Source organism: Gymnodraco acuticeps, unplaced genomic scaffold, assembly GCF_902827175.1.
Source record: "Gymnodraco acuticeps unplaced genomic scaffold, fGymAcu1.1, whole genome shotgun sequence".
Classification (NCBI taxonomy): Eukaryota; Metazoa; Chordata; class Actinopteri; order Perciformes; family Bathydraconidae; genus Gymnodraco; species Gymnodraco acuticeps.
In genome coordinates, this window is record NW_022991180.1 from 401,657 (window position 1) to 419,598 (window position 17,942).

The 17,942-nt window shown below is 39.1% G+C and overlaps 1 protein-coding gene across 1 annotated transcript; it reads right to left on the reverse strand.

Annotated features, from left to right (window-relative positions):
• Positions 1-1,080: 1,080 nt before the first annotated feature.
• On the reverse strand, positions 1,081-14,583 carry LOC117560783 (myosin heavy chain, fast skeletal muscle-like). Its single transcript, XM_034237800.1, has 39 exons — positions 14,377-14,583; positions 14,160-14,303; positions 13,921-14,077; positions 13,800-13,827; positions 13,607-13,703; positions 13,404-13,496; positions 13,252-13,315; positions 13,074-13,172; positions 11,867-11,970; positions 11,609-11,747; positions 11,378-11,496; positions 10,997-11,146; positions 10,726-10,896; positions 10,327-10,627; positions 10,115-10,179; positions 9,928-10,015; positions 9,699-9,816; positions 9,493-9,616; positions 8,920-9,056; positions 8,586-8,841; positions 8,258-8,500; positions 6,939-7,115; positions 6,715-6,860; positions 6,532-6,622; positions 6,044-6,433; positions 5,795-5,921; positions 5,587-5,705; positions 5,303-5,499; positions 4,895-5,078; positions 4,620-4,785; positions 4,389-4,513; positions 3,981-4,289; positions 2,513-2,716; positions 2,283-2,408; positions 2,025-2,195; positions 1,832-1,936; positions 1,641-1,736; positions 1,384-1,515; positions 1,081-1,180 (listed from the first exon to the last, which is right to left on the reverse strand). Exons 1-39 carry the CDS (start codon positions 14,581-14,583, stop codon positions 1,160-1,162), a joined length of 5,790 nt encoding a protein of 1,929 aa, XP_034093691.1. The 3' UTR covers positions 1,081-1,159.
• Positions 14,584-17,942: the final 3,359 nt, after the last annotated feature.

The following is a 17,942-nucleotide window of genomic DNA, read 5'->3' on the forward strand; positions in this document are numbered from 1 at the left end:
AAGCGAAGCAATTCTTTTCTTTTAATCTAAAAAGCGAACTATTCAGTCAGACAGCAATTTATTGTAAAAGTAAAGCATTTACATTTTCAAGCACTTTATCTCAATTTCAAGCACCATTCCCAAAATTCAAGCACTTTCCCAACCTTGAAAACACCACGTCAAATTTCAAGCATTTTCAAGGATTTCAAGCACCCGTACGAACCCTGATTTCTAACTATAGTTTAAAAATGGCATCTGCTATCGGTAAAATGTCAATACGTGGAGCATGTCAGGACCCTGAGGAGCGTCTCAGTCTGATTTTTTGTGTACTTTCGGGTCAAGAATGTGGCTTTTTGGCAGATTAACTAAAGGTGTGCAGCTGGTGCTGTGATGAAAGATGAGGCTGAATTTACAATGGGCCTTAATGGAGACATGTTCAAAGTGTTTGTCACTTCATGCCCTCAAGAGGCATTTTCTTAAAGTTCTTTGCTTCAAATGTTTTTATTTTTCAACCTAATAGAGGTTTTCCTACAATTCAAGCATACAATGATGTCCCAGGAGTGTAGGGTTTGGGAATTATGTCAGTTTTAAAAAACAAATTTGAGGCAAATTTCAAGCTCTCCTCCACTCTAACTGTGACATCACGCACTCTAAGCCTTAACGAGCTGCGCAATACAGACTAATGTTAACATTTGAAGAAGGCCTCTTTACCAAGCTCCAAACTAAGATAAATATCTCAAAATGTGTACAAATTTAAAAATATCAAAAATCTGAAGAATGAGTTTTATAGCTGAATGTCTTGTGACCGTTTTAAAGTTGGAATGAAGTCTCTAGCTGAAAGTATGTGGAAGGAGTAGCATTTGGCGCACAGTGTAGGAGGTAAAAGAGGATTTGAAGGTTCATTCCATTGAGTTACATGTTCAAAAAAGAGTTTAAAAAGCTGAATATTTCAAAAACTATAACATATTTTTAACAAGTTGAAAGTTTCCCATCATGTACTGAAAAAGCTGAATATTTTGATATTTGAATGTAGCTGAAAGTATGCTGAAGTTATTGAGAGCCAAACTATTTGGTGAAATAAGAAGAAGAAGAAGAATTCCATTAATGATAAAAAAACGTTTATTGTGGTATATTTCACATCATATTATATGATTAGAAACAGCCAATCAACTCAAGTGCTTTATTCAGCTGCTTCTTTTCCCTGTAAAAAACAAACAAAATATAAATACATACAGTGTATATGCACAAGCATAAACATCATACTCTGCATACATCTGAATGTTTTCTCTGTTGTTCATTTCATAAAGATTTGGGCTATATTTGTTCTGTCAAGACTTAAGTATTGCATTAAGAGATATTTAATTTAATTTTCATTCATAAAAGCTGAAATGTCTTTATAGTTACCTTGCCAGAGTCACGGCTCTTTGCTCTCAGTTTGTTGACCTGGGACTCTGCAATGTCAGCACGCTCCTCAGCCTCCTCCAGTTCATTTTGAACCTTCCTGCACTTGGACAGATGAGTATTGGCTTGTTCCTCCTGGAATAAGAGATACATAGTTTAAGGTACAGAAACCTTCAAACACTTTAAAATATAATATAAGAATGTGATGGTAATCTTAACAATCAGACATATCTACAAAACAATGTATATATTGTCCTTACCGCCTCCTCAGCCTGCCTCTTGTAGGCCTTCACCTTCAGCTGCAATTTGTCAACCAGATCCTGCAGCCTGGCAACATTTTTCTTGTCCTCCTCAGTCTGTGCCAATTTAGATTTGCATGTTTAAATATTTTAAAAGGTTAGTATATTAGATTAATTGGTACTGTACATTGTAACTATGAAAGTAACCATACCTGATAGGTGAGCTCCTTAACTCTCCTCTCATATTTGCGGACACCTTTAACAGCATCTACTCCACGTCTCTGTTCAGCCTCAACCTCTGCTTCCAGCTCACGCACCTTTTGAATAACATTAAAACATTAAGTATCCAGCTTGTTTTCAAAAGGTTTCTTTCAGCTATATAAATCTTAGTATGACTTTTCTTACCCTAGACTCCAGTTTCTGGAGCTGCTTCTTGCCACCCTTCATGGCCAGGTTCTCAGCCTCATCCAGACGGTGCTGCAGGTCCTTAACAGCAACCTCCAGGTTCTTCTTCATCCTCTCCAGATGAGCACTAGTATCTTGCTCCTTCTTCAGCTCCTCAGCCATCATAGCAGCCTACAGGAGACATCAAAACATGTTAATTAGAAATATCAACAAAAAAAATGGCCGTTAAAAGTAGGAACACATGACATTGAAACCTACATCAGTGATGGCCTTCTTGGCCTTCTCCTCTGCATTCCTTGCTTCCTGCACAGTGTCATCCACTTCACCCTGGACCTGGACCAGGTCGGTCTCAAGCTTCTTCTTGGAGTTCACAAGGCTTGTGTTCTAAAAAGGTACAAATATTTAGCCTCTGAAGTCATCACATGGCCAATATTCATGTTGAAATTGTATTTGATTCTTGAATTATTGAAATGATTAGGTTTGTTCACCTGAGAGTGCAGAAGTCCAACACGCTCACTGGCATCAACCAGCTCTTGCTCAGCAATTTTGCGACTTCTCTCTGTCTGTTCCAGAGCAGCTCTAAGTTCCTCAATTTCAGCCACCATAAGACCGTTTCTACGATCCACCATAGCAGCCTGCTCCTTGAAGTCCTCCTGGGCTCTGACAGCATCATCAAGGTGCAGTTGTGCATCCTAGTGAGAAAAAGATCAGACATATATTAGGGCTGTGCATCTTCACTGGTCTCACGATTCGATTCGATTACGATTATCCTGTCAACGATTCGATTCAATTCGATATCCCGATGCATCACGATTCATACCAATGCGTTGCATCCTCAATTTTCTATATTACTGCACATGGCTTATTTTTCATCAATGCATACATGCAGTAAATACATATGAACTCTCTTTTTATTATTTAGAAAGTGCTTCAGAAATCAATAACATAAATGTCTTGACATTCATTTATAAACCAAAATAAATTAATTGTATAGGTCTAGCCTCCCTATATCTGTGTGTGAAATTGTTCCATCCTCAAAAACAAAAAAAGAATGCTTCTGCAGTCTAGCTGCAGCTTTCAGCAACGGTCTTCTGTTAAAAAAAGGACACTGAATGTCCTGAATGTGGCATCACACACAGGACTTGAGTCTGAACACATCAGACAACAGGAGTATTTACAATAGCATATACAAACAAAAATACTGCATGTGGGTGCACACTCACATTCTCTGTCTTACTGTTGCATACATCCCATGAATGTATGAGATTAAATTAGCTTCATTATATCTCAGTGATTAAGTGAATAATAAAGTTTCTATCGGGTCACTATCAGCCTGTCACTCATTATTTTCAGGGAGGGGGCGGGGTTTGGAGGAACGGAGGAGACGGTGATCGCGGAAGCTTTTTTCCTCCTGCCTTCACAAACTTTACACACGTATATATCGTCTGAAAATTGCTAGAGGACATTCATACTCTGCAATCCAAGACTTAATTAAATCCACCAAAAACCTGACATGATTGTAACGCGATTATTTTTGAAAAACATAAATCCCTGTGTCTCTGAGCCGCAGCGACACGGAGTGATTCAGAGCGGGCCCTTCTGCTGTTGGTTCTGGACTGGTGGTGTTGGGTTGGTGGATAAAGCAGACTACTCCGTGTTTGGTGTTGCTGTGCCGCTGTCACGTCTGTTCCCTGATCTCTGCGTCACCGACCGATTTGATATTAAAGTGACAGAAAAAAAAACTGTATAGTAAAGCCGCGGCCGGAAAATCAGGAAGCAACGTTACTACGCTATAACCGATTATCTTCCGTCACTGCATCGAGACCGAATCGTCCATGTCCGCATCGCAATGCATCGTAGAAACGATTATTTTCAGCACCCCTAACATATATACATAAATGCCAAAATGTAGCCCAATCTACCATAGTTGGAAAATAAACTGTTCCTTTTCTATACCTTCAGCTGTGCCTGCACATTCCTGAGCTGCTTCGTGGACTCAGCAGCCTGGCGGTTGGCATGGCTGAGCTGAATCTCCATCTCATTCAGATCTCCCTCCATCTTCTTCTTGATTCTCAGGGCATCGTTCCTGCTCCTGACCTCAGAATCCAAAGTGCTCTGCATGGAGTCAGTCACTCTCTGGCTGTTCCTCTTGATCTGTTCCATCTCTTCATCTTTCTCTGCCAGCTTCCTGTCCACCTCACCCTTAATCTGGTTGAGCTCCAGCTGGACACGCAGAATCTTAGACTCTTCATGTTCCAGAGTTCCCTAATGAAATCAAACAATTAAACACTCATCTTTGCCTTCAAACACTGATATATATTTGTCAATGATTTTTAATGTTATGAACTCCCAGGAAATAAATACCTCAGCCTCTTCAAGAGCTGTCTGGATCTCAGTCTTCTCTGTTTCCACCTGCTTCTTGGTCTTCTCCAGCTCATGGATGCTCTTGCCAGTCTCACCAATCTGTTCAGTCAGATCTGAGATCTCCTCTACAGAAAGATACATGGGGTTTATCATATTGTTGAGCCTTAAATGGTAAAATATCAACAAAATGTCCAACTCATGTTGAACTCTGTGACATTATGTAGAACTCACGTTGCAGATTCTTGTTTTCACGCTTCATGGTCTCCAGATGATCAAGAGCCTCCTCATAAGAGTTCTTCATCTTGAACAGTTCAGTGCTGAGAGAACGAGCCTCCTTCTGTGCTCCCTCAAGCTCTGCCTGACCCTCCTCATACTTCTGCTTCCACTCTGCCAACACCTGAATAATACAATTCATACAGTTTATTTGGTTATGTTAAAGTCTCAGGGCAAAATAAATATTATGTCATTGTTTGTGTGTTTTGACCAAACTCAGTAAATTGTGTTACCTTGTCAAAGTTCCTCTGCTTTTTGTCCAGGTTGGCAGCAAGGCCATTGGCCCTCTCCACATCAATCATGAGGTCCTCCACCTCACTCTGGAGCCTCTGTTTGGTTTTCTCAAGAGAAGCACACTTGGAATTCACTGCCTCAATCTGTTCCTCAGCCTCCTGAAGGCGCTGGGCAAGCTTTTTCCTGTTTGAAAATGGAGGTATTTGTGGCTCAGTTAAACTCATAAAGTTACGAGTTATTTTCTAGTTATATTTGCATATATGAAACAACTAATTACGTATTAATTAATCTAAATGATTGCTATACACATTTTAAATACTAATGTTATTACCAGCAATTCAGGAATCAGTAGAGTTTTTGCTAAAATGCTACACTTCTGGCCATTTAACAGTTTGAATGTCACTCACTTGGATTCCTCAAGCTCCTCAGTGCGCTGGATAGCATCAGTTTCATACTTCGATCTCCACTGAGCCACCTCACTGTTGGCCTTGGACATTCCACGCTGCAGCTCAGCCTTGGCCTCCTGCTCCTCTTCAAACTGCTCCCTCAGCAGATCACAGTCATGGCGGGCTGATTGCAGGCCATGGGCAAGGGCATTCTTGGCCTGTTGTAAGAAATATAATGAACCTTTACACAATTTCTAAATCACAAACAAATCATACAAATATATACTATCTTAATGGTTTCTTACCTTAACCTCCTCCTCAATCTGTCTCTTCAATTCATCAATCTGCTGTGTGGAGGCCTGCTTGCCTCTGGTCAACTGAGAGACAAGAGCTTCCTTCTCTTCAACTTGACGGCTGAACTCACCTTGTGTGAAAAATATTATAATACGTTAGTTTGTGTTACGTTTCTCAATCATATACTCCACAGATGGTTCACCAAAAACAAGTAGATACCATTTTCTGTCAGGAGGCGTGCTTTCTGTGAACTTGTGTCATTGATTTGGCGGACGTTTTCATCATTCTTGGTCTTCAGTTCGCTAAGTTGGTCCTCAAGAGTACGGCACATCTTTTCAAGATTTCCCTAATGAGGAAAAATAAACAAGATCAGTGATCAGATTTTATTCATAAAATAATTTACATGATGTACTATATTCATATTGGTAACATATAATATAATAAAAAAAGATAGTAATGCTAGTGTACCTTTGCCTTAGCAACATTCTCCATGTTGCTAGAGAGGTCATCAATCTCCATCTTGTATTCACTCTTTTCCTTCTCAAGCTTCTGCTTGACACGCTGGAGGTTGTCAATCTGCTCTCCCAGCTCAGCAACACTGTCAGCCTGCTTCTTGCGAAGGGCAGAAGCAGTTGCTTCATGCTGCAGAGTGGACTCCTCAAGATCACGACGGAGCTTCTGGAACTCAGCCTCACGCTTCTTGTTCATCTCAATCTGAGCAGCGGTGGCACCTCCAGCCTCCTCCAGCCTCTCACTGATCTCCTCAAGTTCCCTGGAGAGGTCAGCTCTCTGCTTCTCAACCTTGGCACGAGCTGCACGCTCAGCCTCAATCTCCTCTTCCAGTTCCTCAATACGAGCCTGTTGAATGTAGATGTTTTCTCTTTTAGCAATCATTCACTTTATTACACATAATAGCAAATGTATGTAGTATTGTTTAGTGTAACACAATATCTCACCTGGAGCTCCTTGATCTTCTTTTGGAGCTGAGCACCCAGAGACTGCTCATCTTCAATCTTGCTAAGGAGCTGACTGCATTCAAAGTCCTTCCTGTGAACACAATTGATAAAGTCCATTGAGTTCATGCAATTGAACACTTCTTTAAAAAAATGTATGTTGTTTAAACAGAAAAACTAAGCTACTTTTTGATTTTCTCATCAGACTGCTGCTTGTCATTCTCAAGATCCATGACGGATTCCTGGGACAGTTTGAGATCACCCTCAAGCTTTCTCTTGGTTCTCTCCAGGTCCATACGCAGCTTCTTCTCTTGCTCCAGAGAACCCTCAAGCTAAACAAAGGTATACATTTTTAATGATCATGTTCAAGAATAATCTTGCTTTGCCAAATCAAGTGACTGTAAACTTACATCATCCACTTGCTGCTCAAGCTTGGTCTTGGCCTTGGTCAGAGTGTTGACTTTGTCTTCCTCTGCCTGCAGGTCATCAAGAGTCTGCTGATGAGACTCCTGAAGGGCTTTCTTTTCCTTGGTCAGCTTAGCAACGCTCTCATCCTGAGAGGCCATCTCCTCGGTCAGGTTCTTCACCTAAGTGTGCAAGAAAGATGTTGTTAATACAAATAAATAATTATAATCTCACTACCTAATGGACAGTAGTGCTGTAGCGACGCGTCGACTTCAAAATATCGTCGACGACATATTTCCGCGTCGACGCGTCGCCACCATAGACTGTATATATGGTCGCCACACACACGTGGGTCACCCAAAGCAACAAGCAGTTCGCAATCGCACTTCTAACACAATGGAGACTGAAACGGCTATCACCTCCTCCTCACAGGATTGCGCACGAAGCCCTCAAACGAAAACATCTCGCCCTAGGTCTTCAAAAGCATGGGAATATTTTAAAGTTAGTCCAAAACGCAAAGATATTTATATATTTATATCTCACTGAGACTGCTGCTTGACCGGAAGCAGCAGCTAGCTGTGGTGGCAACCATTAGCAGCTAGCATTTGCTCTCCGATTTTTACATAAAAATGGAATTATGGATTATAAATTCAATAATTGTTTTATACATAGACGTTAAAAACCTATGGATTAACCGATTCAGCCGCGTTTTTTCTCATTTGAATGCCATTGAACACGTATTTTGATCAGATTGACAGCTACGGCGGTGAGACGATCTCCCTAGAAGCTCTGTGAAGGTACGTGTTGTGATGACTGTATTTGCTTCCCCTGTCGCGAGTCCGGATCACTCAGTGATGATACTATGTACCTACATAATCTGTGGAGTCTCAGCTTTAATCGGATATCTTGTATGTGCAGCTACGATAAGTAATAAGGGTACTTTTATCTTGAGTTCTGTGCCAATGTCCGTTAGCATTTTTCGCTCAGGGGTCATTTAGATAGCATTTTAGTTTGCTTCTTATGAGACTTGTGTTTTGTTTTGTGTTGGTAAACATGGTTTGTATCGTCAGTTAGCTGAGATCATTTCCGTTAATCTGGTATAACACATTAATAGGTTCTTAAATATTAAGATCCCCTGAGACACAGTATCGTGAACATTTTTTTTTTTACATTACGTTTTTTTTACATTACGTTTTTTATGAATTGAACAACAGAAAAATAATCGTTCAATTAGTCGACTAATCGATCAAATAATCGCCCGATTAATCGTTTTCAAAATAATCGTTTCCCCCCAGCACTAATGGACAGATCATTGATTACAAACCTTGTTCTCAGTGGCATGTTTCTCCTTTTCCACTTTGGCCAAGGTAAGCTCCAGGTCATCAATATCCTTCTTGAGCTCAGAGCATTCATCCTCCAGCTTTCTCTTCTTGGCAGTGAGCTCAGCATTCATTTCCTCTTCATCCTCCAGTCTCTCAGTTGTCTCTTTGAGTTTGGCCTCCATCTGAATCTTACTCTTGATGAGTCCCTCACATCTCTCCTCAGCATCAGACAGATTGTCTCCTTCCTAGACCATTTTCATAAAAATACATGTTAGCTCTTATATATTCACAAACATGAAAAAGTGTATTTGTCTGTTGACGTTTACTTACAGATGCTACTTGCAGAGCCAGATCAGTCTTCTCCCGCAGAAGGGAAACCATCTTCTCCTCCAGTTCCTTCTTCTTGGCCAGGGCAGCAGCCAGGTCAGTTGTCATTTTTTCATAGTTCTCCTTCATATTTGCCAGCTCCTTCTCAGTTTCAGCAGTCTGCAGCAGAGGCTTAATCTTGTAGTAGACCTTCATCCATGGCCAGTGTTTGACATTCATGAAGGAGCGCACGTTGTACTGGATGGTGTATACGGCTTCCCTGCACAGAAAAAATTGGTTTTAGACTTTATATTTATTTTTTTACACCATTGATCAGAATTAGCAGTTTTCAACGTGCCTCCTTGCTGTCATCTTGACAAACTCTGTTCGCATGAGATAACCGCGACACAAAGCCTGAGTTATTCTGACCAGTGATGCCAGTTTTTCGTCTCTCATCTCCTCAAGGGTACCCAGCAGGCCAGCCTTGAAGAACACCTGAACAAACAGAAACAAAAAATTATTTCAGAATCAGAATACCTTTTTTTGAGGAGGGGAAATATAAATGTCTTTCAGCAAATAAATGATGAATTCAAGTAATGAACACTTGAAACACTGTATAACAAGCAAACAAACAAACAAAATGAAATATGTGACTCCTATTTACATGATGGTTTTTGGTCGGATGGAATGGTTTTAAGGCCAAGTCTTAATTACTTGTTTCATCATAATCAAGGAAGTATTGTTTGTTATTTTTTATTATTTGCCGGGATGGAAAAAGAAAGGCTACCAGAGTTGACCTCCTGAGGTAGTTTCATTAATTACATGTATAATACATACTACCGTAGTCACAGTAACATACAACAAATACACTGTACAGCGTCTTTGGTAAATATTCATTAGCTCAGTTATGAAGTAAATGTAAAGTACTTACCTTGGTATGTCCAAATTTATATTCATCATGAGGAACATCAATTGACCCAAGCAGCTTCTCTGAAGCCTTCTTGTTGTCCATGAACTGACCGTCAGGGATGACACCGGCATTCAGCACCTTGTATCTATATGAAAGAGTTTATTGTCAGGAGGAGCATTACATTGTAATAATGAGAGGTTAAAATTATATGTATAAAAACATTATACCTCTGCTTGAAGTCAGCATAGAGGATCCTGCTGGGGAAACCTTTTCTGCAGATTCTAATACCCTCCAGGACACCATTACACCTGAGCTGGTGGATAACCAGGTGGTTCTCCATAAGACCTGTACAAAAAAATATGATATATTTAATTATTTGAATAAATAGTAGGTATTTTAGTTGATGCAGCACAGAATTAAAAACCAAACCAGTCATCAATACTGTTGTATATGTACCTGGAGTCTTTATCTCATTGGGAATCAGACAGCGCACAAAGTGAGGATGGGTGGCCCTCAAGTTAGTCATCAGCTTGCCCAAGTTCTCCTGTAATCCATAATGGTGTCTCATGTCATGAAATGCCACAATTGGGAGTTTTAATTTAAACAGAGATCTATTAGTTATGTTTGCTTTGAGAAAGCTTACCCTGAACTGTGAGGACACAGTCTGCATAGAACCACCCTTCTTCTTGCCTCCCTTCTTAGTAGCATCTGTTGATGTTTTGTTAGAATGTCACAAAATTAGCATAAACAAGTAATAGTTGATGAGTTAAAATAATATTACAAATATACATTTGATTAGTAAAAAGTATATATTATCTCTGGTTTTAAATGTCTTTACTGTAGTTACTATCTTACCCTCAACTACTGGAGGATACAGCGAAACCAGCAGTTTCACTGAGGATTTCTGGTACAGCTGAATGACAGAGTCATTCAGGGGATCCTTGTTCTTGTCCAGCCAGCCAGAGATGTTGTAGTCCACGGTACCAGCATAGTGCACCAGGGAGAAGTGGGCCTCAGCCTTGCCCTTTGCGGGCTTTGGCTTCTCAAATGCTTTGTTTTTGCCAAGATGCTGGTCATACAGCTTGTTCTTGAAGGATGTGTCTGAGGCCTTGGGGAACATGCACTCCTCTTCAAGGATGGAGAAGATGCCCATGGGCTTGAAAAGGTTGAAAGAGGTATATAATTTAGTGATACATTATAACAAATAAAAAAACAGTTACATATGATGTATGATATAATAAATGAAGTGGTTACCCTTTCAATCAGCTCAATGCAGGCAGCCAAGTCCATACCAAAGTCAATGAACTCCCAGATAATACCCTCCTTCTTGTACTCCTCTTGCTCCAGGACGAACATGGTGTGGTTGAAGAACTGTTGCAGTTTCTCATTTGTGAAGTTGATGCACAGCTGCTCCAATGTATTGAACTGTAAAAGGACATATCATCTTCATAATCTCTTACAAGGCAATAAGAACTATTATTTATTGAAAAGTATCAACTGCTAAATTGTTCAAACTCTGGCTTACATCAAAGATTTCAAAGCCAGCAATATCCAGCACACCAATGTAGAACTGTCTAGGCTGTTTGGTGTCCAACATATTGTTGATACGGATGACCATCCACAAGAACATCCTCTCATAGATAGACTTGGCCAGGGCAGGCACTGAGTTGTTGACCTTAAAGAAAAAAAGTATATTATATTATTTTCAAGATACATGCCACTAAAATTCCAAAACTAAACTAAAATGTAATCAAAGATCGCCCTTGAACTTAGAATTCAATTAGAACTCATTGACAGAAGTACAAAAAATGCCAACTGACATTGCATATCTTTTTCCTAATGAAATCTGTACTACATTTTTTGTTTATAAACAGTAGAATGTTTGATATTGACCATCATTGTTTACCTGAGGCACAGTCTGTCCCTTGGTGACATACTCATTTCCGACCTTCACTCTAGGATAGCACAGACCCTTCAGCATGTCAGCGGAGTTCAGACCCAGCAAATAAGCAACCTTGTCAGCATCTGAAAATAATTCAGAAATGTCCATCATAATTTGTGAAGAACACAACGTTATCAAGAAATGTATCAATGCTGTTGCCAAGCTTTGAGCTTTGAGCTAAGACTAAATACTCACCGTCTGTGCCATCAGGCTCAGCCTGCTCCTCACGCTGCTTTTGCCTGAACTTCATGTTACCATGATGAAGCACAGCACCGGTCATCTTGTAAATGCTCATCTTCTCTTCATGAGTGAAGCCCAGGATATCAATAGCATTCTGATGTCAAAAGACACAAAAAACATAATTGTTCAAGCAAAAGTTCTTAAAAGAGTTGTAATGATGTTGCATTTGTTTCACAAAGTCCATTTAAATATGTTGAATTGAAAATTACTCACATCCGTGGCTTCCAGCTCCACTTTGTCATCAATGCTAGCCACAACGATCTTACCCATGCTACACATGGGGAAGTCGTAGGGGTTGGTTGTGAGGAGTGCCAGTTCTAGAATCCAAAAAAGATAAACATGTTAGTAGATATTTTTTATAAATGTAAAATTCTAATAAGTAGGGGTGTAACGGTTCACAGAAGTCACGGTTCGGTTCGTACCTCGGTTTGGAGGTCACGGTTCGGTACGGTACGGTACAACAAGAAAAAGCAAAAAAAAGTCCCAAATGCATAATTCCAGGTTTGTTGTTATTTATGTTTGAACAGTAGTGCAAGTTTCAGTTTAAAAATAAAGAACTCTGACATTTGGAATAATTAACTGTATTAAACAGTTAAAAACAAACCACAAACAATACCACACACACTCAGATGGCCAGATTATCTATAATGGCTGATGTCAAACCAAAAGGTTTCATCAAGCTGTAAAACTAAAAAGAATGTCTTGAAAATATGACATCATAAATAATAAGAAAGTGTTTCAAGAGCGCAGTCGTTGAAAAACATTATGCCAAAAGCTTCCGTTATTTATTTTGGTCTCACGGCTTTCATGTCTATTGTCTTCTTAAAAACAGAGGGGATCAACTGTTGAACTGCTGTTGTCTTTTGCCGGGCTCCTGCAAATCTGCAAATCTGGGTGATGCCTTCTGATGTGATTTAGCATGTTTGGCGTGTGTTTCTATTAGCATACCACTGTAGAACAACGGCGACACACCGTCCTCGTCCGATCCACCACTCGCACTCCACCGTTATTGTAGTCCACAGGGAACCCGAAATGTTCCCACACAGCTGATTTAAAAGAAGCAGGTGGGTTCTAGCTCCTGTGTGTTATCTGAAATCGCCATACTAACTTTTCTTCTTGTATTTTGTTCGTTTTGTTGTTGTGTTTTTTCTTGTTCTTCATTTGTCGTTTAAGGGCGGCTGGCAAACAGCTTTTAGGTGCAATACCGCCCCCTGGATTATATATTGTGTAATGGATACTGCTCTGAATGACAGACTTTTTTCCCACTCGTAAAAAAAAGCGTATTCGTCGTTTGACTGCGTGTGCCGAACCGTGACGTCTGAACCATGACGTCTGAACCGTGATGGCACGGGACGAATACGGATACCGTTACACCCCTACTAATAAGGTTGAAACAATTGCAATATCTAATTCTCCTTACCAAGGAGCTCTGGTATGTGGCCGGTCATCATCTGGTAGAAGATATGGTAGCCTCTCTCTTCCTCGAGCTGGAATGTCACTCTAGACTTCTCCAGCAGATCTACAAGTTTTGAACATGTCAGTGCCAGGCTAAATCTTACTTACAGAAGTTTGTATACACTATAAGGATTGTTACTTACAAGTCTCAATATCAGCACTAGCCAGTTTGCCAGCTGTGTTGAAATGGATTCTGATGAATTTACCCTGTTTGAAATAACATAATCATTAATGTCCCTCCACATGTGCAATGTAACAATGCTTCTCTCGTTTGTAGAAACTGTTCCATACTTACAAAACGAGAAGAGTTGTCATTCCTCACAGTTTTGGCGTTACCATAAGACTCAAGCAATGGATTGGCTGCAATAATCTGATCCTCAAGTGACCCCTAAAATCCAGGTTAAGAATAGCTGTCAGGAAACGACTTCATTTGTTCATCCCTGAAAAAACTTCTAAAGATAAAGAATCCTGAATCGTCATCATCATAGAGTAACATACCTTTGATTCGTCTCTCTTGGGTCCAGAAACTGAGATTGTTGCAAAGTACTGGATGACACGCTTGGTGTTCACAGTCTTTCCAGCACCAGATTCTCCACTAGGTAGAGACAGAGATTATTAAGAACTTGACCAATATGTTTGATTAATCTTAATTAAAACTAAATTGGCACAATTGTAAATGTTACAAACTTACGTGATCAAGACAGACTGGTTTTCCCTATCTGTAAAAGTAAAAAAAAACATAAACCAATCAAGTACATGTTAAAAACTGAAACTCTATACTGATGCGTTTTAAATGAGTGGTAATGACTTACCAGTAGCCATGAACTGATAAGCGTTGTCAGAGACAGAGAAGATGTGGGGTGGAGCCTCCATACGCTTCTTGCCTCTGTAGGCACTTACACATTCAGCATCGTATACTGGGAGCCACTTGTAGGGGTTCACAGTGGCACAGAACAACCCAGAGTAGGTCTAAAATATATCACAGAGAATTTAAATGTAACTTCATGTTTCCAGCAAACATTTTTCAGTCTCATTAGGCAATTAGTCTTACGTAGATCATCCATGCTGCATAACGCTCTTTGAGGTTATACAGCACAGAGGCTTCATTGAGATGGGTCATCATGGCCATGTCCTCAATCTTGTCATACTTGGGAGGGTTCAATGGGAATACCTCCTCTTCTTTCACTACCCTCTCCTAGAACAGGAAATGTGTTACATGAAAATGATCAAATTGAATTCCTTGCACACACTGATTTAATGATACGAACCTCCTCAGTTCCCAGTATTTTGACAGTGACTTTGGCACCATCTTTCTTGAGGATTGTTGCCTTCACGTACAGCTCCTTGACATCAGACACAAAGCAAGCACTCTTGGCATCAAATGGTGCATTTTGAGCCTCAATTCTTTCCCTCTCTGGCTTACGAAGGTATATTGCAGCCTTGCCATACAAGGCCATCTCCGCGTCGGTACTCATGGTGGCAGTTTATTTCTGTGAAGTACACACAAGTAAGATAAATCTTATTAATCTTACTTATTTTAATGTTTTCAATCAATTTGATTCAACAGCCCAGAATGTCCGTCATCAAAGAAAAATAAACATATCCCCATTAAATAGAATTGTCCTTGAAATTGAAATGAAAGGATTCAAATCAAATTCTCGTTAAATCGTCACACAAATGTGCACAGCACCGCACTCAGTGAAATGTAGTCTTTGAATTTAACCCATCCTAGTATTAGAAGCAGTGGGCAGATACTATACAGGGCCCAGGAAGCAGTGTGGGGGTCAGCTGCTTTGCTCTCAGAGGTAGGAAGTCAACTGAAATGTGGATTGGTAACAGTCCACACTTCAATTATTTTCCTGTGTACCAGAACACATTCCAGTATGGAGGTAAAAGTAATTAGCTCATCAAAACGTTTTTCTAACTTAGATTGACGGAATAACATATATTTACAAATGTAATGTAGTTGAAATATGTTCATACCTGTTCCACTCTTGTTGAAAAATCAGAAATACTCCACAATCCTATTGAGAAGATATCATATTGGTCTTAAATCAACAAAAATGTTCATGATATTTTTTACAATGAATATATTTTAAACAAATTGAGCAAATACAGAATGCATTGAAATGCTTTACAGCAGAAGATAAGCCTACCACAAGCTGAAGTCTCCAAAGGTCTTCCACCACACCACTCTGTCCTGTTGGGCTCCCTCATATACGATCTGGATTGCTTACACAGCAAGGTTAATTCTGGTCCCTTGCCAAATACGGTTTGGACAACAGGTGTTGCCAGTACATGTTGTATGTTGGATTTGATCCGGGAGGGCTCGTAATTCAGTCGCCGTAAATCTCCTTCTAACATGTTCTTTCATTCTGTTTTTGAAACCTATTTTTCCTAAAAATCATATTAACTAATAACTTGTCATTTAGAAAAACCTATTTATATATTTTACATACAAAACATATATCAAAACATATATATATATATGAAGGGGAAAGTAAAAGCCTATCTTCCTAGTAAGGAATTTGAACAGCTAATCCACTTATTTCTAACGTCTCGTTTAGACTATTGTAACTCCCTGTATATTGGTGTTGATAAGTGTTTGATCCGTCGCCTGCAGCTGGTCCAAAATGCGGCTGCACGCCTTCTTACTGGGAAGAGACGTTATGACCACATCACACCCGTTTTGGCAGACCTTCATTGGCTTCCTGTCAGTTACAGGATTCAGTTCAAGTACTTACTTGTTGTTTTTAAATCATTGCATGGACTGGCACCACATTACCTGCCTGAGTTGTTGCACCGCCATGCTCCAGCTAGAGCATTGCGCTCAGCTCAGCAAAATATGTTGGTGGTTCCTCGATGCAGGAAAAAAACCCGAGGTGACAGGGCTTTCAGTGTTGCAGCTCCCAGACTGTGGAACAGCCTCCCAGCACATATCCGGACTGCTGAGTCTATTGAACTTTTTAAATCTCAGCTAAAAACTCACCTCTTTGCACTGGCTTTTAATACTAGTTGAACATTAAATTGTTATATTTGTATGTGTTTTTATTTTATTTTTGATATGTTTCTAGTTGTTGTGCTTTTTATCATGTTTTTAATGATTGTTTTATTATTGTACTCCCATTGTGTTATTTAATATTGTAGTTATTGCCTGTACAGCACTTTGGTCAACTGAAGGTTGTTTTAAATGTGCTATATAAATAAATAAAGATTGAGATTGATTGAGATATAACTGACCCCTGACCATCTTTTAGTTTACGCTATATCATCATAGAATGATTTTAAGCCACATTTTTCAGTCTGATGAAAAGATTGTGGAACCAAAAACTTACATTTTAATTAATACATATGTTTTATAAAGTTCTTTGATTTTTAAAATGTAATTGTTCATCGTGAAACGATGATACTGATCATCTTTACAAAGTTTGATTACTTTTACCATAGAGCAGTTTAGCATCCAAAAGTAAATGGTCTAATTGCATAATTAAGTGATTCAGTAAAATAAAAAGAGAAATTAAACATACACACATTTGTATACATTTATGATAAATCACAATTCCACGGATTCAATTATTCCCATATTAATTTAACTATTTATATTTGTATATATTTATCTTTACTTAAAATACAACATCATTGTTGTACTCATTTATTCAAGCAATGAATTATATAATTATATAAGTACATATTAAACTATAAAATGCTTTTCCTGCTGAAAATGCGTGTGAATACTGTAAAGTGTAATCTGTGTACATTTGTTGCTGAATTTAGCTGAAAATGCAGAAAAAGCTGAATATTTTATTAGTTGAATGGTCTCTGTAAGTGTGTTGCTGAACTAGCGGAGAAATGCAGAAAAGTGAAATGATTTGAATCAAAATTGTTAGGGCTCAAATGCATTGCAATGACTTTATTGAAAACTTGAAGGTGAAATGTTAAACTCGAAGACTAGGAAAAATAGTGAAGAAGCTTAATGCAATGTGAATAATTGACATGCGCTTCTTGTTTTATTTTATATTCATCTGTTAACAAGATTTCAATTCCCCACCCTCTCTCTTCCATTATCTACTTCACCTTTTCTCCTGCATGCATCTTCTCCTGCAGCTTGTTTGCATTATAATTATCTTTGTTCGACTGCTCTTGATGCGATAAATTATTTCTGCAGAAATATGGGGAAACCAAGGATCTGTGGGTTTTTTATATTTGCTTTCAAAAATACTCATTTGTTTTTCCTCTGTTTCTTTTCCACCCGGGACTGAGAGCTCATTAGATTCAAACATAATATTCAAATCAATATGATTCACAGACTGTGTTTTATGAAATTATGGATTTCATCATGCTTAAAAACACCGTTTTTGAAAACAGCAAAGACGACTCAATTAAATCAATATAAAATTAAGGAACACAAATAGTCGTGTGTGTGTGTGCCACCGACACACGCACGGTTCTTATTATACATACACGGTCACCGATCCTTATCCCTACAATAATGGCGGCAGAGTTTTTAAAAAGGAACAGGGGGTGCTGTTCTGTGTAATTGAACAGGAAATGGAAATGAGTGCTGAAAATTAATGAAGATGGAGTGAGATGACTAAATGAGAAGAGGAAGAGTTACCGTCTCTGTTCTATCTTCTTTCACATTCAAAAGATCACAGGTTGATTCGTATTGTAATGTTGAGAGACAGAAAGTTATATACCTTTTATTACAATACGTTTGTAAAGGCCTATGGACTAGAGTTGAACATTAGGAATAGTTTCAAACTCACACAGTAGCGTTCACCTAAAGTAAAACAAATATATGACAAGTATAATAATCAGTGAAATGTGCTACTTA

What these genes read in the sequence shown, in the direction of transcription:
- LOC117560783 (XM_034237800.1), bottom strand. Translation starts at nt 14,583, where the DNA reads ATGAGTACCGACGCGGAGATGGCCTTGTATGGCAAGGCTGCAATATAC. An exon ending in CCACATACCAGAGCTCCTTG is followed by an intron (nt 11,971 to 13,073) that starts GTAAGGAGAATT and finishes TTTGGATTCTAG; the next exon opens with AACTGGCACTCCTCACAACC. An exon ending in AGATTGAGGAGGAGGTTAAG is followed by an intron (nt 5,500 to 5,586) that starts GTAAGAAACCAT and finishes TTCTTACAACAG; the next exon opens with GCCAAGAATGCCCTTGCCCA.